General features: G+C 56.3%; 1 protein-coding gene across 3 annotated transcripts in view; it reads right to left on the reverse strand.

The window, feature by feature from the left end:
• Positions 1–684: 684 nt before the first annotated feature.
• BCAS4 (breast carcinoma amplified sequence 4) overlaps positions 685–25,578 on the reverse strand; it is a 64,031-nt gene continuing 39,137 nt past the window's right edge. For 2 of the 3 annotated variants that reach the window (XM_024128578.3, XM_024128575.3), the window contains one exon: positions 3,651–4,578. In XM_024128578.3, coding sequence (XP_023984346.1) covers positions 4,456–4,578 — 123 coding nt within the window. In that variant the 3' untranslated portion in view covers positions 3,651–4,455. Of the gene's footprint in view, positions 1,061–3,650; positions 4,579–25,578 lie in introns of those variants that run through there. The other variant, XM_024128577.2, reaches the window with a different exon arrangement.

Raw genomic sequence — 25,578 nt, forward strand, 5'->3', positions numbered from 1 at the left:
TCCATGAGAATCACGTCCCACCACCAGTGTATGAGAATGCACATTTCTTCAAAATTTCACCAACAGTGTCATCAAAAACATTTTATTTTTGCCTACATAATTGAAAACGAATTTCAATATTCTTTATACTTACAGATTGAGGTTGAGTATCTTTTCATATCTTTTTTTTTTTTTTTTTTTTTTTTTTTGCGGTACATGGGCCTCTCACTGTTGTGGCCTCTCGTGTTGCGGAGCACAGGCTCCGGACGCGCAGGCTCAGCGGCCATGGCTCACGGGCCCAGCCGCTCCGTGGCATGTGGGATCCTCCCGGACCGGGGCACGAACCCGTGTCCCCTGCATCGGCAGGAGGACTCTCGACCACTGCGCCACCAGGGAAGCCCTCTTTTCATATCTTTAAAATGACTTTTGCATTTTCTTTTCTGTGAAATACCTATTCATAACCTTTGCCATTTTTCTGGGGGTTTTCCTCTTATTTATTTGTAGGAGATGTTTATATATTAGGGAGATTATCCCTTTGTAATACAAGCTGCAAATATATCTTCCAAGTTTGTCCTTTGTCTTTTTGGTCATTTGTCTTTTGAATTTGCTTAGGATTTTGTCGTTCTGTTTTAAGATTTTTTTTTTTTTTCGGTTGAATTTTCTGTTTGTTTTTGCCATGCAGAGGATTTAAAATTTTTTAATATAATCCAATTCTTCATCTTTTATGGCTTCTGGATTTTTTTTATGACTCTCCAATGTTTCTGCCTCCTTATTCTATAAATTCATTTTACACATTTAACTCCTCCTTAATCCATTTGGAATTTTGGAACCGTTCCTGGTGTACAGAATGAGGTATGGAACTCACTTTATTTTTTCCAGATGGTTACCCAGTTGTCTCAACATGAAAACAATTTTAAAACAGTTCAGGGCAAACCATACAGTTCTGCCAACCTGTGGGCCACCGTCTTGAAACCTCTTACTTTGAACAGACATGAAGTTCACATCCACGGGGAAAGCGGGAATGATCGACCAAAGGGCCTTGCTCTTATGAAGACTTGCAGTGGGCTATACCCTGGCGCCCCTGTCCAAACACAGCCACCAATGAAAGAAAAAGAGAAAGAAAACGATCAGCCTTTCGTAGGCTGCCAAGTGACCCTTGCCGTGGGCTTTGGGTTTGACCCTCTCAAGTCAGCATCAAGGCTTTCGCTGACTTGCTAGGGGACACATCCGACACTTGCTCTAAAGGGGGACGCCCATCAGGTCACCTGGCACCAGGACAGAGCACCAGCAGCTCAGAGGACTGAGGTCAGGAATTCCTGGCAGGCTCTGTGTCCTGGCTTTCCCTCCCCTTAAGTGTCTCCAAGTGTCCCTGAAAGTTCATTGTTTGGCACTGCAGCTCCAGGAAACTTGGAAAGGCCAGTTCTAGCTCATTAGTCACCTTTTCCCCATAGATGTTGTCATACAGCCTTACCCCTCCTCGCTGCCTTGTGGGGGGGTGTCCCCAAAAGAGTCCCAGGACAGCAAAACCAGAGAGTGCGAGTTGGACCCTGGCAGCTCTCACCCTCCCGTGACTCGTTGCTTCTCTGAAATGTAAGGCAGTTCCTAAGCCACTCACTGCTGAGGCTCTTGGATGCCACGAGCCAACTGAGAAACGCAGGACAGTGGGCCTTTCCCCCGCCAGCCCGGTCACCATCACAGCCACCTGTTACCCAGTGCCCACTGCCGGGCCCTGGCACAGGTCATCTCATTTCCTCCTCAGTACACCCCAACAGGCAGGTGCCATTATTCTCTGTATCTTACTGTGGAAGATCTTACTGAGGCTTGTCTCAGAGAAGGTAAGCAACTAACCCAGGGCCACACAGCTGAGATGTGCAGGAGATGACGGCGCCACCCAGGCAGGCTGACCTCACAGCCTATAAGCTCTTAGTCACGGTCCTGTGGGTCTCTATTTTAGGACACCTCTGTTGCTGTGGCTTAATCCTGTGACATTCCCGTTCACCTCTCCCGGACCCCTGGTTCGGCCTCTGGAAGGAGAAAGAAGCCTGGGCAGCTTCAGCAATCAACATACACCCGCTTTTCCAGAAATTGGTGTCCTCTCCACTTGTCTGAAAAAGGAACTTTCCATTGAATCTCTGCTCTCCCTGAGCAGACCAGGGCACGGGGAAGATCTAAGCTTCCGTCGTTAAAAACAGTCCCTATCAATACAACACGGCCATGACAATGAATGGTCAGCAGCCACTGGGATGCCGCCACAGGCTCAGTGTCCGCCGGGGGAGCCAGGCACAAAGCCGACACGCTGAGTATACACACGCCACTCCGCCTCCAGTTACAAGGTGCAGAAGCCGGGGACACCAGCACCGTCTATGCTGAGAGATGTCAGGGTAGTGTTAGCTTGGATGGGGGTGGGGCACTGGCTGGAAGGCAGCCCGAGGGGGCTTCTGGGTGCTGATGATGCTTGTGTGTCTCTAGATCAGGGTGAGGGTTAAGCCGACGTGTTCAGTGTGTGAAAATTCAGTGACCCATACACTTAGGTGCACCTTTCCGTCTGTAAATTTTACTTCAATAATTTAAAATAACGTCTTGACATTTTTAAATAAAGACTTATGTTTACAACAATTATCTCTGCAAAATGCTGGCCGTACTTGAAACAAGGGGTTCACTTATATCTTTTAGTTCAAAAAATTGTCCTAAGGGACTGCCCTGGTGGCGCCGTGGTTAAGAATCTGCCTGCCGGGCTTCCCTGGTGGCGCAGTGGTTAAGAATCCGCCCGCCAGTGCAGGAGACACGGGTTCGAGCCCTGGTCCGGGAAGATCCCACATGCCGCAGAGCAACTAAGCCCGTGCGCCACAGCTACTGAGCCTGTGCTCTAGAGCCCGCGAGTCACAACTACTGAACCTGTGTGCCACGGCTACTGAATTGAAGCCTGCGCGGCTAGAGCCCATGCTCTGCAGCAAGAGAAGCCACCACAATGAGAAGCCTGTGCACCGCAATGAAGAGTAGCCCCTGCTCGCCGCATCCAGAGAAAAGCCCGCGTGCAGCCATGAAGACACAACACAGCCTAAAATAAAATAAATAAAATTTTTTAAAAAAAGAAAAGAAAAGCCAAGTGATTTGCTTATAAAAAAAAAAGAAAAGAAAAAAAAAGAATCCGCCTGACAATGCAGGGGACATGGGTTCGAGCCCTGGTCCGGGAAGATCCCACATGCCGTGGAGCAACTAAGCCTGTGCGCCACAACTACTGAGCCTGTTCTCTAGAGCCCGCAAACCACAACTACTGAGCCCACGTGCCACAACTACTGAGGCCCGCACGCCTAGAGCCCGTGCTCTGCAACGAGAGAAGCCACTGCAATGAGAAGCCCGCGCACCGCAACGAAGAGTAGCCCCCGCTCGCCGCAACTAGAGAAAGCCCGCGCGCAGCAACGAAGACCCAACGCGGCCAAAAATAAATAAAATTTAAAAAAATTGTTCTAAAATTGGCAAGACTCAACTCTTTTTTTGCTTTGCTACCCGCTGTCTCACTCGATTCATGATGTCAGATTGCCGTGAAATTCAAATGCTGGTCTGCAATACAGGTGTGTGTGTGTGTGTGTGTGTGTGTGTGTGTGTGTGTGTGTGTGTCTCTGTGTGTGTGTGTCTGTGTCTGTGTGTGTCTGTGTCTGTGTGTCTGTGTGTGTGTGTCTCTGTGTGTGTCTGTGTCTGTGTGTGTGTGTGTGTGTCTGTGTGTGTGTGTCTGTGTGTGTGTGTGTGTGTGTGTGTGTGTTCTTGGCTCTCGGAGGGATTCCAGAAACTAGAAATATCCATCACCAAAGTGAGGAATCCAGCATTTCAGAACAATAGCAGGAAACTCATCTACATGAGAAGAAATTAAAGCAAACACACCTTGGAGGACTCCAGGGAATCTGAATGATCTCTGCCTTCTGCTGGGAATCTGAAGGCCAGAGATGCACCCTCCCCTCAGGCGAGGGGCTTCATAATAAGCAGATTCTGAGGATCAGGCTTGAGCCAGTGGCAGGAGCACCCGTCAAGGAAACATTTACACCCAGGTGACCTGGACACCTTTATTGAGACGGTTCACAGGGCCAGTGGGCACTGGGGTTCACACAAACCGGCTGACACGCATGGACCTGGAGCCACGCACGCTGGGGGCACCGCGCAAGCCCCTCACAACGCCTGTGCAAAGCCCTTCCAAGGCAAAGGGAAATCCAAGGCCCCACAGCCCATCCCCCGGGGTGACCACCTTGTCCAGAACACCAGGCAGGACAAATGCCGGTGGAGAAGGCCTTCCCCAGCTCATCTCTGAGGCACTGCCCACCTGTGGGTTCTAAATGCTTCTCCAAACCCTGTGGGCCCACGTGAAGCAAGGGGAAAAATTCAGAAAACGCATCCACAACGATAAAACAAAACAAAACAAAACAACCAATCTGCGCGGCACACAGATTTCACTTCCCGATGTCCCTGACGGCAGGACCGCAGGGCTCACAGACGCCTTTGGCAGCTGGGGGCTCGGCGCGCTGCCTCCCCGGCGTCCACGGGAAAATAGTCCTCGGTTCTGTACAACGCGGGCAGCTCGAAGGTCGGGGCCGCCGGCGTCCACAGCTTCTGGAATGACAGAAAACCAGGTGCCCCATCAGCCTCGTGAAGCCACTTGTTCTGAGACCCAAGAACTCCAGTTGCAGGAGTTCATTCTGCAGGGAGAATAGCCCAGGTGACCAAAGACTCCATGATTCTTTGGTGACACTGCCTGTGACAGCCAAAGCCGGCCCATTTGAAACCCGATGGGGAGCTAGGTCGGCAGGGCTGTTCCGTGTCCACGGAGCCCTCCGCAGCATTAGAGAGAACCGGGCTCTGAGGTGGGGGGATGACTGAGAAAGCCAGGTGTACCTCATGCCACCGCATGCCAGGAAGGGCCGCGAGCCGAGACCGCGCCGTGGGCCAGGCCCTGGGAAAGCTGGGCTCGGGCCGATGCTTCTTTGAATGTGCACCCACCTGTGCTGCCTGAAGCCTGGGCCACATGCAAGTGTTACTTTTTTTTTTTTAATTGAACCATTTTAAGAAGTGCTTACTTATTTCTGGTGTGGATTTTTGTTGCAGGGAGGTTAGGGAGGGGAGATTTTGCATCAAGCAACCCTCCCCAAGCTCTACTAACCCTGCGGGTTACACAGGCATCTCGAGGTCAAACCAGTTTTACAGAGGACCGCCTCAAACAGCGCTTCTCAAATGTGACTGCACAGGGAACCTCCTGGGAGGGTTACGGACTGCTTATGCCCAGGCTCCGCCCCCAGAGTCTGATGTCGTTGGTCTGGGGTGTGGCCTGGGCATCGGGGTATTTCAAAGCTCTCAGGTGATTCTCACGTGGAGCCAGGGCCGATCCCAATAACTGTGAGCTGCTCGGAGGAGGGAGGGTCTGCTAGGCTCCGGGGCGGACCAGCAGGGAGACGGGCAGGAGTGTGGGGCTCCAGGGGTGCAGAGGGAGGAGGGCTCTGCACGTCTCCACCTGGGGCCCCTCTCACCACCCTTCCGCCCTCCCCCCGCAGCTCCGTTTACTGTTTCATCTCCAGGCCACCTCTGCCCGCTCAGCCCAGAGCAAGCTCTGCCCCGGCCTTCAGCTGCAGTCACAGGTGCCAGCGCACGGGTGTGTGGCTCCAGCCCATAGTTAATAACAGCTCCCCCAAAGCCCAGCCCGTCCACGAGCTCTGCGCTGCACTGGGTGTGTACTTACCCACCCCCGTGCTTGTTCCCCACAGTGACACCGTGACCATCCCCCCCTTCCTGGGTGGCTGTGGGAGACCACGCTCCGGGAGGTGCCTTACCCACCTCCCACCTGTCCGAGCATCTGTCCACTCAACCACTACCTCATTGAGTGCCTAGGGCCGGCCGAGGGCACATCTGTGAACTAGACGCATCCCCGGCCATCATGGGGCTTCCTGTCTATCTGGAGACAAAGGAACCAATAGGAAAACACCACCAACGTGCGACGAGGCACCGAGACCCTTGGAACCCAGAAGAGGCCCATCTCATCCTGGAGGGATCAGGTGGTATCCAGAGGCTAAGCACCTAGGACCCCAACCCCCCGCCAGGGGCGCTGCGTGGAGGGGTAGCAGGAGGCGCAGTGGTCCAGGCTGCAGACGCCCTGTGCACAGTGCTGAGTGGTGTGCTGGGCCGCGGGCCCTGAAGCAGCCCAGTCTGGAGTCGGGCCGGGTCAGAGTGCAGACAGGGATGACATGAAAAGCAGGGCCAGATGATGTGGGCTCCTGGAGGCTGAGCTACGAACGTTATCCTAAGAGACCAGGGACAGAGAGAGAGAGAGAGAGAGAGAGAGTGTGTGTGTGTGTGTGTGTGTGTGTGCGCGTGTGATAAGTGTTTTAGAAAGAGCAGAGACTAGACTGTAGGGGAAACAGGGGACCAGAGTGGAAGCTGTTACAGGTAGGCATCCCTTAAAGGTGAGAGTGGCTGGATTTGGGGGGAGAGCGGACAGATTCTAATGTCTGAGCCCCGAAGCCCTGAACTACCCCGCTCCCCAGCCCTCCCTCTGCTGCAGAAGGAAACCACCAAAGGGCTTCAGATAAGGTGGGCCGCACTCGGGTGTCTGGAGACCGCGTACCTCCCCGAGTCTCCACCCACATCTGGAAAGTCAGGACGAACAATTCACCTTGGCCAAGGCTCTGTCTCACAAAAGGGCACACAGGGGACATTCAGCCAGTCAACCCCGGGTCAGCCACTCCTGGCTCAGCCCGCCTGGGGGATACTTGGGACGCGTTTGTCCCCCCTTCTCCCAGCACCTTCCCGGGGCTGCCACCCACCCCTGTGGGCTGGACTTGAGTCCTCTGACAGCGCCGTGACCAAAACACAACGGGGAAACGAGCCCCAAGATGCATCTCACAGCCTGAGGGATGCAGTCTGTGGATAAGCCATCGTTTTAGAATATCCTCACCCAGTTCCTCCTGAGAACTGGCCGTTGTAGTATCTAGAAAATGCAACATTCAAGTAATGACAGTTCAAAGACCAGCTCCCTTGTCCTGACACATGGCTTGGGGGCCAAAGTGTACTTGGTGATCCTGAAAAGACAGGTTCCTTTCTCTCCTGATCTCAGGACCCAGGCAAGGCCTCATGGGCCCCAAGGGTGAGTGGCCAGGCCGGGCCAGAGCTGGTGTCCCTCTCCTGGAGATCCTGGGCCTCTGGACTCCCTGTTCTCTCTCAAATGGTTCTGCCAACAGGGATGGGGCTTCTGCCTCCTCCCTGAAGGAGACAGCCTTCCAAAAAAGGAGAAAATCAATATAATTATGAAGGAACCAAGGAGAAGCAATCCTAAGAGACTCCTTTTAGCAGCTTTAGATACAATCGTATCTTGAGTTCCAGCGAGATCTAATGCAAGCAGCGGTGGCGTCTTTGCTGGTGATGGAGCGGAAACGCCCTTCCCGCACTCAGACAGCAAGGAGAAGGGGGACGCGGGGAGCGGTGGGTCTTCTGCCAGCGCCCAGCCAGGCGGCGCCGCGCGTTACTAGACAGCGGCCGCGCGTGCTCACCAGGACCCTACAGGGGCTCACGAGGACAAGCCATTCCAAACAAGCTTGCTTCCCTTTCCAAAGGGGCCCCCAGCCGGGAAGGTGGCGAGGAAGGCCGCAGAGGCTGGTGCAGCTCTATGCTGGCCCTGGACCAAGCCCCGGCCAACATCTTGGGGCACGTGGAAAATCTGTGGGAAAGTGACTCACAGCTCATTGGAGATCTGGGCCTGCAGTCAGCCGGGAAGGGGGGGCCCTGAGCTGAGCCAGGGGTCTCCGAATGTGGCCGCTTCAGCCCCAAATGCTGCTCTTGGAGAGCGGGTGGGCTTGGGAAGGGCGTGGGATGTTATTTCGGCCTGTGCAGCCCTCCACGTCCCATTCTGGTATTAGCATCTTGGCCGTCTTGTGGGATCACTGCTGCCAGCTGTCCAGCGGAGCTGCTCTGCCCACCTCCACAGCTGAAGGATGAGCGAGAGGAGGCCTGACCCACCTGGGCCGTGATTGGTCCAGGAGTGAGCCGGTGACCCCAGCTCACCCAATGAGAAGCAGCCTTGGGACTCTGGCTCTTGGGACAGGGCTGCTTCCTGCCCCCGTCCCCCCTTCCCAGGTTCCAGTGAGGGCGCGCCGTGAGCCTGACAGTCACTTCTGACACACTGAGGGGCCTGCCTGAGAGTGAAGCCAACACAAGGAAGCCGAGGTGGGAGGGGAAGCAACACAGGGTCCTGACGGTATCATTTGAGCACCTGAATCAAATTTTGCCTGAGGTTAGTGTCACCTTGGGACCTTTCCTGTTCATAAGACCACGGGATTCTCTTGTTTGCTTAAGCCACGGTGACCTGGGCTGTTGTCACCTGCAGCCAAGCCTCCTGCCTTAAGCAAAGAGTAAGTCCACAGTGGTGCGGACAAGCGCTTGGAAACCAGTGGCGGAATCAGCAGGTGAGGGCTGGCGTGTGAGGCTAAAACCAGCCAGAGGCCCCAGATGTCGTCAGGGTGAGCAGGGCCACACGCCGGAGGCCAGGCCCCAGTCGCAGGCGCCCCAGGACGCCAAGGAAGGCCAGCGCTTTCACACCCATTTTCTCTTGGACTCTGAGGGTGACCTGCAACGGGAGGAGCGGGTCCCCGTCTCAGAGGCCACGGGGCCGGGGTCCGCTCAGGCCTCTCTGGCTCCAGGTCCAGCCCCTGCCCAGCGCCCTGCTGGGCTCCGGCCTCGAACCCAAATCCTGGAGAATCGCAGGAGGGACTTCAGAGAGCTCCCCTTCCCCCCTCACCTGCAGCTGGTACTGAGAGTCTTCTCCAGGGGCGGCCAGGTAAGCCAGGAGGACTGTCCAACTCCCTGGCGCTGGCTCCAGGCCCCCACCCTCGCCTGCAGGCGGGAAGGTTCCACCAGCCGGGGACAGGGTGGGAGACACAGAAACCTGACACCACAGGTCCAGGGCTCGGCCGCCCTCCCTCCCAGTCCCCCACGCCCCCCACCAGCCCGAGCTCCCAGCTGGAGGAGGGCCTCTGGAGCTGGGGCGCTGGGCCTGGCGTGCTCTCCTGGGTCTACACAGCCTCCCACATCTTCCTCACTTCCACCCCGGACCCCCGAGTTCCCAAACCTGCAGCCCACACACCAGATGCACGTGTGTGCTCGGTCGGCTGCAGGAGTTTTAAAAACTGGAATTAACTGCAAACATGTAAAAAGTCAGGAGATAGCTCAGGAAAACCAGACTGCCAGCTAGCTACTCTTAGAAAATCAGATGATCTGGAAGCCCCCGGTGGCTGGGCAGAGGAGCTGCGGGTGCACCCTTCCGGGCCCCAGGGCCCATGGGGCCACGTCACCTTTCTGGAACCCGCTGCTTCCGGTGGTGGCTGCCTCAGGGCTGGCCCTCTGGGCTGTCTGCACCACCAAGCAGCTCCTTTCCTGACAAAGCCCCCAGATGGCCGTTGAAGCACGTCGTGGCAAGGGGCAGCCTCGGGCCAGCCTGGCTTCAGGGCCTCTCCTCTGAAGCCCCCCAGTCGAATCACTGTCTGCCCACCCACCTCAGGGCCTGTGCCATCTGCCCACTCCTGCTCCCAGAAATCCCCCACGGCCCCTCGTGAGTCCTAGGCCGCCTCGTGTCTCCCTCTTGGAAGCCCCAGCTGCATATTCCCAATCCTGGGCTGCTTTCTCTCTCTTTTTTTTTTAAATTTTACTTATTTATTTTTATACAGCAGGTTCTTATCAGTTATCTATTTTATACATACTAGTGGATATATGTCAATCCCAATCTCCCTGGACTGCTTTCTGTTCAGGCTAGGGTCAGCATACTTGTTCTGCAAAGGACCAGATGGTAAATATTTGCAAGCCCCATAGTCTCTGTCACAGCTACTCAGCTCTGCCCTCCCAGCACCAAAGCAGCCATAGGCAACGTGTAAAGTAATGGCATGGCTGCATGCCAATAAAACTTTATTTACAAAGATGGGGGCAGGCCAGACTTGGTTTTTTCAGTTTGCCCCAGAATTAAATCTACCTTCCTAAATAGAACAGGAATGACAAACCCATCTCTGTATCTCCCATGCAAGTGGGCACTAAGTGATAGGTCGCCAGACACAGGCTGCAGGATTTAGGACCAGGCCCACCTTGTTGACTGTCCCCAGGCCGGAGTATTATTTGGTTGGCTGCTCTTGGGTCATCACTGCAACTCCAGCCTGCCCCGGCTCACTAAGCATCCTCCGCCTCAAAAGAAAGGCCACACCGCTGTCCCACGTGTGGGCCAGGTTCTGAGGCTCCAAAGTGTGGGTCCATCCTCTGGGAGGCTGAGGCCTCAGGCTGACCATGGGTGGAAGCTCAGGTAGCCAGAGACTCAGCCTCATCTCCCAGGTTACCGGGCACCTCCAGCCCCAGGGGAGTTGGGAGAGGCCCACCCTACTGGGAAAACAACAACTACACTTCCTGTGGCCCAGGTTACACACATTATCTCTAACCCTCACGGCACTCCTTCAAGGCAGAGGTTTCTCATCCTCTTGAGCCTCACTTTCCTCTCGGTAAAATGAGGATAATACCGTCGACTTCATGGAGTCCTGCCTGGAGCACAGCAGTGATGCTGGAGGTGCTGCACCCACCTTGGGACCATAAGGACAAAAGCTCCCGGCTAAGGATGGTAGGGCAGCAGCCAGGAGAATCAACCGGCCACTCAGGACTTTTTGTCACATGAGGGAAAAACACAAACCCTATTTAGTTAAACCACTTTAGTCAGGTTTCTGTTATGACGCCGAACACAGCCTGACGGACACATGCTATTATTACTCTCACCATCGCTCCAGTTAATAGCAAGTTGCCCAAGGTGGCACAGGTAGTAAATGGGTGTGGATCCAGGACTCAGCCCAGGTTGTTTGTATGATGAAATGGAATGATCACCAAAAAGGTGAAAACTTGTAGATCTCAAAATAGTTCCAAAAGGTAAAAGGGAATTCCAAATAACTGACGTGCGCATTGCCCCCTCCAGGAGCGCCACCCCCCTAGAGAGGGCGCTGCGCGCGGTGACTTGCTTCCACAAAGTAGAGTAGGGAGGCGGGGGCGGAGGCGGGAGTAACAGCCTGGTGGAGACACCTGGCAGACACTGCCTCGGCCACAGGGTCTTGGTCAACATCATCAGTGCTAGGTCACGTTGACAGCATGTCCCCTGGATCTGATGTGATGAGAAGGGCGCTTCACCTCTGTGGTCTTCCTCCCCTAAACCCATAACCCCAGTCTAACCATGAGAAAAACATCAGATCAGCTCTAATCGAGGGACAGTGCACAAAATACCTAACCAATAATCCTCAAAACTGTCAAGGCCATCAAAAACAAGGAGAGCCTGAGAAGCCGTCATAAACCAGAGGTGGCTAAGGAGACGTGACGACTAAATACAATAGGGAACAGAAAAGGACATTAGGGAAAAACTAGTGCAATCCGAATAAACTGCAGAGGTTTAGTTAATAGCCGTGTATCGAGGTGGGTCCTTTAGCTGTGACAGTGTACCACAGTAAAGCAAGATGTTAACAATACAGAAAACCGCGGTGAGGGATACATGGGAACTCTCTGTATTATCATAGCAACTTGTCTCTAATTCTAAAATAAAAAATTCTATTGGGTGGGAGCGGGGTGGAGGGAAGCAGACAGAGAAGAAACATCTCCGTCCATCAGCACAGACCAAGCCCCCGGCCTCTCTCACTCCAACCACAGTGGCCGAGTAGTAAGTGAGTGCCCAGCCCGCTGGCGGGCCCTGCAGGCTCCCAGCCCATTCATGCCCACAGCCGCTGAGAGAGGCAGGTGTCCCTGCTCCCATTTTCCAGAAGGGGAAACTGAGGCTCAGAGAGACACGTGCCCAAGATCACCCGACTGGGAACTGGCAGAGCTGAATTCAAACCCAGGCCCGCCCTGCCCCAGCACTGAGCCAGGACACAGGTGGCCCTGGGGCTGAGTGGGGCTGGGGGCTGAGCTCTCGCCCAGGACCTGGGGTGTCCCTCCAGCGTCTGCTTGCCAACCTTGGGACCCTCGGGAGCGCCCCCTTTAGCCTATTCAGAGATCACAAACGGGCGGCCTTTGGGTAGCATCCGGCCCGCGGGCATGACTGGATGGGCTTACGCAAATTTAAAAATGAGTTACCTGCCAACATGGAAGAACCAGGATGGTTCAGATAAACATCAAGTTCCTGTTTCTCTTGAACAATGTAGCTACCTGGCCGCACTGGGCCCATATTCCTGCGGCGTGCGTCCAGCTGGCCCCTCTCCACTGGGCATGTGCTGTCAGGCTTGCCACTGTCCCCGCCAGGCCTGACTCACTTGTCCGCAGGACCTGCCGAGCCCCGCGGGCATCTGAGCTGGCAGCGGCTCCAGGCTCACGTCACCGGGGGGCTGGTGAGGAGCTGGATGCTTCCCATCTGGGGCCCAGGCCCCCTGGGGTGGGGACGGCCAGCCTGGGCCGCTGCCGAGACCAGCGGCTGCTGCCAATGCCCGAGGTCCCCTCCAGTGCACTCCAGGGCCCGGGAGGCAGGTATGGCAATGGGGCCGTTTTGTGGAAGGGAAAGCTGGCTCGGAGGGGACAGCGTAGGCCGCGTGCCCAGGGTCACACGGAGTCGGGCGGGCTCCTCTGAGCTCCTGGCACCGGCCCCCGCCTCAGCCAGCCCGCACGGCCCTCACCACGGGTCCTGGCCTCCCTCCGCGGCCCCCCTCTGCACCTCAGACCACGCCTGCCCGTCCTGCCTGCCATGTCTGTGTCTGCTCCAGGGCCCCCAGGCTTCCACCCTGACAGCTGGGAGCAGAGCCCCTCCCATTTCTCTTAAGCAGCCCTGCGCGTCCGCTCCTGCCCGTAGGGCCGGGCTGGCCGGCCTCACGGTGGCTGCACGGGAGCTGCCCTCCTGCCCCTCGGAGCCCTGCTGCCCCGCCTCTGCCGGCCCGGTCACCTCGGCTGCTGGTGGCAGCGGAGGCTGCTGCAGCCCTGGCGACAGGAACAGGGCTGGGGGCTCCCAGATGGGGCAGAGCCCCTACCCAGGGGAACCCCAGCAGCAGGGACAAGCCAGTGTAATCTTGTGAGAGGCCGTGCTGACCCCGGCAGCAGCCCTAGACGGCTACCAGGTCCCCGGGGATTCGGCTTTTAGCTGGAGGAAAAGCTTTAACACGGAAACCAGCAGAGAAGGAGCCCCAGAAGTTCTGCCAAGATACTGGCTACTAAACTCAAACTCCTATGGGGTCTAGGAGGCAAGACAGGACACCAGGTAGGCGGAGTCATGGCACAGCCTCCTCCAGAACTAGGTCTCTGACCCGGAGTCTGATCTCTCCAACCTTGGCAAACCTCTGCCCACCGCCCGGGGCCCTCTGCCCTCGCAGCACATCTCCTGGAGGAGGGAGGTGTCTGACCTGGGCTTTGCCTCTCATCACCCGGCCACTGAGTGTAACTGTCTAATTACCATGCACTTATATGTATGTTGGGCACCGGCTACATTCCAGAGACTCCAATCTGAAGATCACAAAGGCTCTTCACAGACGAGCAAACTGAGCCTTTCAGCGGTCAGGTGACTCACTGTGGGTCCACCCACTAACCGGAACCTCAGTCAACCCAGGTTGCCCAAACCGGAAAGCTGGGGGCCACCCAACCTCCCACGACACATCCAGCCCATCCTCAATCCCCTCTGCTAATTCTTCCCCAATCCCTCTCTCCGTCCGTCGCCACTGCCATCGCGTCTCCAGCCTCCGCTCTTGCCCTCAACTCATTCCCCACATGGCAGCCTGAGGGGCTGTCTTAAAAAACAAGTCTGATCCTCCAGGAAGTCCCGCACTGTAGTTAGAATAAAAGCCAGCTCCTGCACGAGGCCTTCAGGCCCTGCCACCGTGGTTCCCAACGCGTGAGCAGTCCTCAGGCGTGTCCTGCTTGGCTTCCACTGCGCTACGTTTACTAGTACTGTTGTCGGCTTGGTTGCTGGTGTTCCCATACTTTTGAGTGAAATGCCATTTCTCTTTAAAAAAAGGATTGCAAGCTTCCCTTTAAAAAAATCCCTAGCTCTGGGCCACTGGGCAGTGATGGGCAGCCGCGCTGAGCAGTGGCCCCTCCTTTCCAGGAGATGCATGCTCTCGCCTGCGTGGTCCGCCGGCCACATCGCTGTGGCCACCTGTCTGCCAGCTGTCTGCCACCTTGGAGCTGGGGGGGTTTGACCCCAGATCCACATGATCCAGCCTGACTCTGTAAACTCCGTCTGTCACCTCCCATCACTCAAAACCCTCCAGCCTGGGGCCTTCTTTCTGCTCCTGGATCTCACCAGGGTCTGCTTGACGGGAGACCTTTGCACCTGCTGCCCCCCCAAGGCCTTTCCACAAAGTCTTCCTCTGCTGGTTCCTTCCTTCCTTCAGACTCTCCTAAGGGACGCCCAGTTTCATCTGTGTCACCTTCCCTCCTTTGCGGCAGCACTGTGGAGCCTAGCCTGTTTACCTCTCTCCTCGGTTACCACCCGGCTCCCCACCAGGCCGAGCTCCATCGGGACGGGCACCAAGCCAGTCGTTAGGGCCACGGCCCTAGCGGCAGCTGGAGCCTGGCGCACAGGAGACACTCAGGCAACGGGAAATGGATGAATCTTCTCACCACCCCAGGCAGAGCAGGAAGGGCCTGGGGGTTGGCCTTTCGCCAAGTCAGGGCCCCGGAGCCTGAGACCAATAATGACAATCACGTCTCCGGCTGAGGACGCCTGGTCGGACCCATTCTGGAGTCTCGGGGTGGCTCAAGGCTGGTGACCCCACCCTGGCCAGGTCTGTGACCCACATTAAAAGTAGAGCACACATAGGGACTTCCCTGGTGGTCCAGTGGTTAGAACTCTGTGCTTCCACTGCAGGGGCACAGGTTCGATCCCTGGTCAGGGAGCTAAGATCCCGCACGCCGTGTGGCGTGACCTAAATAAATCAATAAAGCACGCAGTAAAAGCAATGCACTGCCCTGGAGGGGAGCCTGGAACAGACAACAGACGAGGAAGAAAAATCTGGTAACATCCAAAGCCTGGTGTTCAGTGAACGGTACTGGACCAATGTGGGGTCTTGGTCTTGACAGCTCTCTGAGGTGATGCGAGACAACAGGAAATAGGAGACGGAGTAAGGGGGGCACGGAGGCCCTCAGTAGCACTGTCTTTACAAGTTTTCTGCAAATCTAAAATTATACAAAGTCAAAGGTCATTTAAAAATAAATAAATAGGGACTTCCCTGGTGGTGCAGTGGATAAGACTCCACGCTCCCAATGCAGGGGGCCCGGGTTGGATCTCTGGTCAGGGAACTAGATCCCGCATGCATTCCATGAGCTGCAACTAAGGAGCCCACGTGCTGCAAAGAAGGAGCCCCCGTGCTGCAACAAAGGAGCCCTGGGGCCACAGCTAAGGAGCCCTGGAGCCACAACTAAGACCCCATGCAATGAAATAAATAAATAAATATATTAAAAATAATAATAATAAATAAATAAGAAAATAAAACTCATCCACTGCAGCATATGTGAAGCACTGAAGGGAACAACACAGGTAATGAGCTATTAAATAATAATACTAATGTCACTGATAATAATAATAATAATGGCAGCTAAACCTTAACATTATCTCAATCACTGTTCATGACAATCCTATGCAGAGGATAGGACTGTAAATCCCATTTTACAGATGTGGAGACTAAGACGCAGCAAGCTTAAGATCCGCTCAAAGCATGACGCTTGCAAGTGACGGGCAGGGCCGGCCTCATGGCTCGGTCTGATGCTCTGCTGTCACCATCTTGAAATTCTTAGTAAGTTCTGACAAAGGGGCCCCAGGTTTTCATTTTGCACTGCACCCGCCAATTCTGTAGCGGGTCGTGGTGACAGAGGTGGATTCCAAACTGGGAACTGTGTTCTCCATCCTCAGAAAGGTCACTCAGGATCAGCTCTGTGCACAGCATGGAGCCAGCGCTCCTGGCTAAGAAAACATCACGGGGCAAAGGGTGGCTGCAGGATCAGTGGTAGAGTTTGGGGGGACATCAGTGGATGATTTGGCTGGAGCTGGGACTGTCATACTCTTGGCTTAGAACGGGGAAAGGAAGATCCTTTTCCAGGCCAGGGCAACACACCAGCTGCCCATGCCCGGCGGCACGCTCAGCCGAGCGGCCTCCCTGTCAAACGGAGATTCTCCACGTTCACGTCCGTGAGCCCGCACCAACAGCTGGCCAGGGCCCAGCAGCTGGCGACTGTCACACCAGAGCCGTACATTTCTCACTCTGATGCTGATCATCAATAGAATCCTCAAGGTTTTGTTGGCTGACCTCGAAGGTGGCTGACTCCACAAAAGAATGTTAGAAATAGCACCAATTAGCTCTGGGAAGCAGAAGGCAAACACAGACACAATCGACCATTCTGTCGGGATCCCAAACGTGGGCAGCTGTTCTCCATTAAACAAACAAGCCAAGAGGGCAAAAACAGAGGCGTCCACCAGGACCAGCAGGCCTTCAGAAGCCGCGCACGGGCCCACCTCTCGGCCCTGCCCAGAAAGACTCTTCACCCAGGACTGCAGGAACCTGCTTCTGAGGCAACGTCCGGACTGTCACCTGGGCCCCTTCTCTCCCACCCCAGGCATCCGGGTGGCCTCAGGAGCCTCTTCCCGATCCACCCTTGACTCAGACACCGGTGTCCTCAGAGCTCCAGCCTGGTCTCAGCCCCAGCCCGTCCTTTGCCACCGGATGGCCCGTGAGCCTCGGACGGTTACCGTCACTGCACCAGTGCCATCTCTGCAGCCCCACGGGCCCGGGCACTGATCTCACGAAGCCCCTTCACGGGAACTCACCCATGCACTGTCCTGGCTGGACCAGGACATTTCATCCCTTGGGCCCCTGAGCGTGGAAAGGGATGGTTTCCAAAGTCTGGGAAACAACGTTTGAGAGCGAGGGAAAGGAAAAGAGGGAGAGACAGAGAGAGCTCGGTGGAAACCGAGATGAAGGTAATCAGAGCGGGAGAAGCAGACACAGACAAAGGGAGGTAGAGGCAGAAACAAACAAAACCCAAGAGAGAAGAATATAAAAGAGAGAGAACTGGGGGCTTCCCTGGTGGCGCAGTGGTCGAGAGTCCGCCTGCCGATGCAGGGGACGCGGGTTCGCGCCCCGGTCCGGGAGGATCCCGCGTGCCGCGGAGCGGCTGGGCCCGTGAGCCGTGGCCGCTGGGCCTGCGCGTCCGGAGCCTGTGCTCCGCGACGGGAGAGGCCGCAACGGTGAGAGGCCCGCGTGCCGCAAAAAAAAAAAAAAAAAAAGAGAGAGAACTGAAATCGAGAGAGATGTGGCAACCAGATAAGGGGGGGATTCAGAAAGAGGGGAAATAGATGAAAAGGAGGAGGAAAAAGATGGAGGAGAGAGGGAAAAATGAGGAAATAAGAGAGGAAAGGAGAGGGAAGCGATGAGTAGCCCTGACAGGAAAGTGAGGCAGCCAGGAGGCGGCGGCAGCGGTGGGGACCGGGGCGCGGGGAGCGGACTGTGCTGGGAGCTGGCGAGTCGGTCCACGGGTTCAGGGCCTCTCCAACCCCGAACCCTGTCGGTGTGCCCGCAGGGACACAGAAAGCCTCCCCAGCCTCACCCCGCCTTAAACCCCATCCCTTTGTCAAAGAAATAACAATATTCTGAAAGGACAAAGGCCGTCTCAGAAGACAGGTCAGTGTCTGTTGAATGGACTCCATCTGGCCTGAGGGGCAACACTTTGCTCTTTTCTCACTTTACTCGGGACTCCTGGAAACCTCTCGTCTGCACCCTCCACCCCAGGGAGGAGCTCTTGGCCTCATCGGGGTCCCCACCTTCCCTGGCTGCAAAGCGAGAAAAGAGGGAGAGAAATCCTGAGCTGCTCCCCACCCATCCCGTCCAGCCCAGGCCTCCAGCCCCGCATCAGCCTGGCGGCCCCCGCAGGGACCTCTTCCCCCCTCTCAGTCACGGCTGCATCCCCCGCGCCTAGAACAGCACCTGGTACACAGCAGACGCTTAATCGGTAAGTGTTCGCTCCGCCTCCCTGGGTGATCCCATTCGGCCTCAGAGCTGAGGCCTCGGGCTCCATGCTGGACACCGCCAGCCCTGAGCCCCACGCTCCAACCCTGGCTCCGCCTGCAAAGGCATCCAGACGGACTCGATTCACAAGGCAACTTGGATGAATCTCCGGGGAATCACATTGAGTGAGAAAAGCCAATCCCAAAAGGTTACATGCTGTATGATTCCATTTATAGAACATTTTAGAAATAGCGAAATTTTAGAAAGGGAGGACAGATTCGTGGCTGCCAGGGGTTGGGCGAGGGCTGAGGGAAGAAGGGTGAAGGTAGTCATAAGACGACCTGAGAAATCCCTGTGGGGTTGGGACAGTCCAGAGTCAGGAGACAGGAGCCTAAATAAAATAAAACTGTACAGAATGGATACAACTGTATAGAACTTAAACGCACACAAGTGAGTCCAGGTAAAACTGGGGACATCCCAGTGTGAGCAACGCATCGTATCCAGGTTGATATCCGGGTTGTGACGTTGTACCACGGTTTTGCAAAATGTTACCATTGGGGAAAACTGGGCAAAGCGTACGAGGGCACTGTGTCTGTATTATTTCTTACAGCTGCCTGTGAATCTCTAATTGCCTCAGTAAAGAATTTCAATTAAAGACACACGCGCGTTTCCCCACCTGCACCCTGGTCCCTAGCCCAGGCCACCAGCATCTATCTCCCTCTGGACCATCCCAGCAGCTGCAACCTCCCAACCTCCGCCCTTGCACTCCCAGCGTCTTCCTCCACATTTCAAAACCCTCCAGGGCCGAGTCCTGGCACGGGCCCCACGACCTGCTCCATCCACTCCCCCCGACCTGCACCTCCAGCTCCAACACGCTGCCCGCCAGGCCTCACCACTCCCCTTGAAGCCCAAGACACCTGTACACTCCCCTCCCCACCTCCCCCAGGGCGCCAGCCACCTCTTCACGCTCCATGTACCTTCTCAGTGAAGCCTTCCCTGACCACCTCCTGCCCCGAGACCCACCTCTCCCTGCCCTCCTTCACCTTTCTTTCTCCCCGGGATACTTTATATATTACACTAGACTATCGCTGCTGGAGGGCGGGAACAATTCTCTGTCCTCCCTGGGTTCCGAGGATCTGAAACAGCAACCGGCTCATACAGATGGAAGATGATAAGTTTTTGCTGAGTGAATGAATGAATGAGTACATGAATGAAAAGAGGGGTGGTGGGTGGAGATCTGGCATCAAAGGAGTTAAGCCCGGCCCAAGGGCTGGGGAAGGAAAGGGTAAAGGGCTGGGATTGCACACGTGGCAGCTCCTGGAGCGGCCAAGAAGGACTTAAGGGGACCGGAGGGGGAGAAAGAGGCCGGTATGTGTGCAGTGCAGAGGGGGATGGGCGGGGCTGTCCTCCAAGCACAAGATCTCTCTAGGTCTCCAGGAGCAAAAGCCCAAGGTACGGAGGGAGAGAAGCCAGGGCAATACCCTGCAGGCCGGGCCACGCTGTCCACCCAACTCCCGCCCCGCAGGCTCGCAAGAGAACCAGAAACAGGGGCTGGGGTGGAGGCCGAGCTCACTTTCTGGGGCCTCCGGGGGCCGAGGGGCCAAGCCTCAGCGGCTTCCCACCGCCTGGCCATTCCCGCCGAAGTGGCTCAAGCTGCCTGTGGGAATGAGGGGGGGGCGTGGGGACAGGGGTCACAGAGGACCTTGGATTTGCACTCTTAACAACCCCTCCAAAGCCCTACGTGGGGCTGCCACTGCTGAGGGGAGGATCCCTTCCTCCAGCACAGTAAACGATGGCCCATTTCCAAATTCCTCAAATGGCATTGGTCCCTCTGTCTAGCTGTGTAACCTTGGCCAGGTCACTTAACCTCTCTGTGCCTCATTTTTCTCATCTGGAAACAGGGCTAATAATAGTTTCTACCTCATAGGGTGTTTTGCCCAAATAACCCAAAGTGCTTAGAAAACAGTAAGTGCTCAACGAATGCCGGGTAATTTCATTATTATTAAGGCCCCCTGAATTCTTTTAAATGATGTCATTAGCTTGTGAACAGCCCAAGTGTACAATTTTGTAACACTGCGTTTTTAGGATTAAGTGCATTCAGCTTCAAAACATGAACATTTAAACTGAATCACAATTGTGGAAGCCAGTCCAAGGAGCCTCAAAAATTATCCAGAACACCTCTCAACCCCTAAGAGGCATGGCTCATCGTGAGTCAGGTGGCCAGGCTCACAGTAGATGCTCAATAATGCCTGCTGGCCAGTGACAGATTACGGGGGGCCACACCGGGCACAAATATGCTGGCAGCCAGCCCTGCGAGCAGCCCCCTGGCCTGTGGCCTCTGAGTCCTCTCCCAGCAATGACTGCTGCCATCTGAGCCCCTCCTGCCCACACCCCCCCCCCCCACTCCTGGGGGCACTGTCCGTGGCCTCTGCAGCCAGGTCCAGGCCAGCAAAGAGCTGCCAGACGCGGGAGGGGAAGAGGCAGTGCCAGGGCCACGGTGCTGAGATCCCCAAGCCAGGTAACCACGGGCACCTCCCAAGCGGTGCTCAGTGATGTCCATCCCTGAAGCAGCCACCTCCCTGCTCTGGCTTCTTGCTCCACGTAAAAGCCAGGATTCCCCCCTCTCTAAATTTCCCAGGTTAATTATTAGGACCCTCCAAGTAATGGGAACTTTGGCCTTGACATTCCGTCTGGCAACGTGACAAGGTGTGACGGTATCAGCTGGAACAGGCACCTGGATGAATTTACTGCTTAATGAGACGTGGTTTATTTTCCCGGCAGAAAGCTGACCATGAATGGAGCCAAGTTCAAGAACTTCCCAGGCCCCTTAGGCATTAAAGGGATCACACTGTCTCCAGATGCCCCACCTCCAGCTGCAGGCATCACACAGGTTTCTGCACTAAGGCAGGACTCACCTCCCTCCACTCACCACGTCACCCGGAACCTGCAATCGCTGACGGGAGCTGCCGGTCCTCTGCGCGGCCCTGCCTCGCTCAGGAACGCCGTGCGACCCAGTGCCAAGCTGGTGCCACACACTGGGCCGTGCTGTCCCCTGCCACGGCCCTTTCCTGGCCTCTCTTCTCCCTTTTTACTTTTTTTTTTTTGTGCACTGCACGGCATGCAAGATCCTAGTGCCCCAACCAGGGATCGAACCCGTGTCCCCTGCAGTGGAAGTGCAGAGTCTTAACCACTGGACCGCCGGGGAAGTCCCACTCTTATCTCCTTTTCTGTCGTGCACAGGAGTCAGAAGCGTGCAGCCCACCTCATAATTATCTGCTGCAACGCCCGCCTCTGGGCGTTTACTTTCTGGGGTGACCTAGAGCTCAGGCAGGGACCAGTCTCATCACTTCTGCATCCTCTGGTGCCCAGTTCACAGCCGTCATTACTAACAGTTCCCACACACCGAGTCTACGGCACACTAAGCACGTCCATGCTGGACCACCCCCCTGCAACTGTGGACGCACTTATGTCCAGTGAGGACACCAGGGCTCCGAGAGGGACAGTGAGCGTCCTCGGCGCTGCCAGCCAGCGGACACAGACAGGACTCAGACCTGGCCTGCCCCCCCCACTCCCCAGAGGGAGGTGGCCACTCGGGCCCATAGCCTTTCTCTTTCCATCTGAGGAGGGGGGGTCCCAGTGAGAGCCCTGAGGGGAGCTGGAGAGATGCAGGACTGGGGAGGGACTGGGGGCAGGGGGCGCAGTCAGGGCTTGTGATTGTGTGTGTGATACAAGGAGAGACACAGGCAGAGAGACAAGGAGACGCAGACCCAGAGACACAGGGAGAGGGGCAGAGACAGGCAGGTGAACGAGTTGAAGACGGGACCAGACAAGACACAGAGGCTGACGGGGCTGAGGTCTCCACGCGGCAGGAACCACAGCCCAGGCCCCTCCGCAGGGTGTCAAATGAACATGTGGCCCACGGTAGGGAGGAAGTAGAAGAGGTGGGGCTCGGAGGGGACCCTGTGGGTGCCTGTCCCCTCAAGACCCAGCATCATCTGGGATGTCCTCGGGCTGGGCCTCTGCTGGGGAGCCCCACTCCTAAGCCTCCGCCTCGGCCAGAACAGCCATGGTCCCGGTGGGAGCAGCGGGGGAGGCCGGCCCAGGGGGGACGGTGGCTCAGGGAGAGTGAACTGTCCCAATTCAACCCCCTCTGGTGGGATCTGCAGTGGCTCTGCACAAACGTTTGGGGCTGGGACAGTCAGCCCCTCCAAAGGGCGCTTTCTACCAAACGAACGCCAGCGGCCATAGACATTGAGCGCCAGCTGTGCGCGCACCGGACTCCAGGGGCAACGAGGAGGAATGCTCGGAGATGCAGGCGCTGAGCCAGTTAGCTGGGGGGCATCTCGGCTGCTCCCCTTCCCTCCTCCAGCCCACTGTGGGCAAGTGACTCCGCGTCTTCCTGCCTCAGTTGTCTTTTATAAAATGAGGCCAGTGACGGCAGCCCCCCTCACTGCAGCCAGCAGAGACTGAGTAATGCGCACCGAGGCCAGCCCAGGGCCCTCAAGCACGGCGATTGCTGTGTAGACATTCTCCGTACGCCTGGCTCCTCCTTCTGTGATCCACAAGCCTCGGCACCCGGAACAGGGCCCACGGCATGGTAGGTGCCTGACAGAAGTTCACCGAATCGAAAGGGAATCACGCACGTCCAAACCCTCAACCTGAACCCCTGTGAGCCCCATCTCACAGAGGGGAAGCGGAGACCCTGCTCCAGGCCACGGAGCTAGCAAGCAACACCGCCAAGGTACAAACCCAGGGCCGCTGGGCTCCAGAACCCATGGTTTCATTTATTTTTAAATGTTTTATTCCGGAAATTTTCCACAGTCATAGAACACAAGCAAAAGCCAAGAGGGGGCTGTGATAAGCCCCACGTGCCGTTGCCTAGTTTTGACAACGGTCATTCATCTGGGCCAGTGACGCCTAACCTGGGGCAACCTGGCCTCCAAGGGACATTTGGCAATTTCTGGACACCTTTTTGATTGTTGCAGCCAGGGGCATGGTGCTACCGGCATCCAGGGGTGGAGACCAGGGCTGCTGCTAAACAGCCTACAATGCACAGGACACACCCCACCCCAGAGAGTGACCTGGCCCCAAATATCAACAGCGCCGAGGGGGCAAAACCCTGGTTTGAGTTGAGCCCATGCTCTCAACTACGCCCTCTCCAAGTGCTGCAGGAGTTTGGTCTACACGCTGTGAGAAAGCGGAGAGGCCTGCGCCATGGTATGGGGAGGTATGGGGAGGGCAGAATCGCTCTAGGAAGGGTGACCTTGAGAGCGATGCTCTGGTTAGAAAAGTGGGTGCTGGGAGCTGCATTTGTCAGAACTTCACATAAGACCGAGGAAATTTCAAATCCGCAGAAAATAAGGATGCCCTATGGAGAGTACTTGGAGAGGGCCCCACCGAGTGCCTCCGCCGGCACGCCGGCACTGCCTCTGGGCAGAACCAGCCCCTTTCGAGAAGAGAGCTCGTGGCCAGCCCTGGGCCCTTGGAGCCCTCACATCTGCCTGCTCAGCACAGCCTGTAGCTCTCCAGGCCAATCCCCGCTGCTGTGATATCGGCCCCCTCTCTCCCTCCCTTGGTAAAGGGGCATTGACCCTCCAGACTCTGTAGTAGACACCAATTTACCGTAGGTCTTTGCCAAGACAGAGGTGGAGGCCTATGAGGCAACAGGCCCCCTGGGGAGACTTCTCTGAGGCTCTCAGGCAAGTTTTCAAAATCAACTGATTTCACATAAAAACCTGCATCCCCAACCTCCCTTCCTTAAGAAAGAGCAAGGTCAGGCCACTCTGAGCCTTTGTTCCCAGCTGGAGGGGAGGGCACCTGCCTCTCCCATTGGCCACAGTCCCCACCCAGCCCCCGGGCCTCACTCACGGCCCTACCTGATCCCAGGGTTCGAAGTTCGACCCCGGGGCATGAAGAGGTCGGGGCTCTGAAATCAAATGGGGCCAATGCCTGGCTCAGATAAAATGTTCTAACTTCTCTGAGCCTCAGTTTCTTCATCTGTAAAGTGGGGATGTTGACAGTACCTATGTAACAGGTGGGCGTAAAGATGAACCAAGCTAGGGCAGGTAAAATGCTAGCTTGTGTCAACCCAAAGAAGAGCCCAGAAAACTGGCGGCTGGCGCCAACACTGTCGTAACTACTATTAGTAAGTCAAAGATAATACGGTCCTTACCCTTGAGAAACTCTTAGTCTTGGGGAACAACAGGTGTAAACACAGATGACTCCCCGAGGTGCTGTGCCAACAGTGGAATGAACAGGGGGTTGGGGAGTCCGAGGAACGTTGCCTGGGGGAATCCAGGTGGCTTCCCCGTGGTGGTAACATTCAATATAGCCTTGAACAATGAATAAACGTTGCCAGGCAGGGAGCAGGAAGGGTCTTCTAGGCAGGGGCCAGCATATGCAAAGGCCATAGGCGGCGTCTACCAGACCCAGGGACGGCAGGGCTGGGCTTGAGCATGCTCACGGGGGACGTCCCTGACAGTGGCGGAGCTCGGAGGCGGAGCATTGTGTCCCTCCGACCTCAGAGAAGTTGGGGTGCTCCCCCAAATAAAAACTCCTCCTTGGGGTAACGGACTTCCTCCCCACTCAAAATCTTAACGAAAATGCAACACTTAAAAAATCTGACCCCCAAACCAGCCTGCCAGGGGCCCTCTGTCCCTCCCCTGCACGTGTGCCACCAAATATCTGCAGTCAAACAAATCTGTTAACGTGTGAGTGCTGAGTGACTCCCTGAGAGCCAGTCTGGTGGGGGACTGGCAGGGGGGCTGGGGACCAAGCACCACTCGGCCTCCATTGTTGCGTTAATATTTGCCATCTGCTCATGTTGCATTTTTACCGCAAGGGATGATGGGGGCCGAAGCAGAAGGAGAGGCCGCTGCAGGGCCGGGGGAAGGCGCCATGGAATCTCCTCTGCCTTCTTTGTGTTGCTGCCTTGCTAGGCCTCCACCACTGAGATAAAGCCCCGGCCAGGCTGTGCCTCCTTCCGGGAGTCACCCCTCCAGGGGGATTGGGCAGAGGGCGAGGGAGGGGGAGGCGGCCCCAGCCAGACAGAGCCTCCCCCTTCCCTGGGCGGGGAGGGGCGGAGCGGGGGTGGGGGGTGGGGGGGGGAGGGTACGGAGCGGGGAGGGGAGGAGGCGCTGAGCCTGGCACTGACGACTCCTACAGGCCAAGCCTGGGCAGGACAGCTCCGCCCACAGCCTCCCCTACCTCCAGGAAAGCCCAGGACACGGCCTCAAGCCGCTGCGGAGAGAGGCAGGCATGGACACTCATCCCAGCTCTCCACGGCCTGGAGACCACCTCCAGAGAAGTCTAGGGGAGGGGGGCTTCCAAGGGCCATGGAAGCCTTCAGAGCATCCATTGACTAGTATTTATTGAACACCTACTGCATGCTCAGCCCGGGTAGGAAACTCAAATGCCCACAGGCAGGTAATGACAATGGGCGTCTTGGGCCAGATGGCGGCTCAGCGGGGACACTGCTCAGGGGCCGAGACCTCTGCTTTTCCAAGCGAAGCCAGAGGTGTACATTCTTCTGTGAAATTCGCTTTTCTAAATGCTGGCAACTAATTCAAATTAAACACATGCATATGCCAAGCTGGCCAAAGAACGTATGTGGGTGGGGCAGACTGGGTCCAAGGACCTCCAGCTGCAA

Source organism: Physeter macrocephalus, chromosome 14 (assembly GCF_002837175.3).
Source record: "Physeter macrocephalus isolate SW-GA chromosome 14, ASM283717v5, whole genome shotgun sequence".
Taxonomy (NCBI): Eukaryota; Metazoa; Chordata; class Mammalia; order Artiodactyla; family Physeteridae; genus Physeter; species Physeter macrocephalus.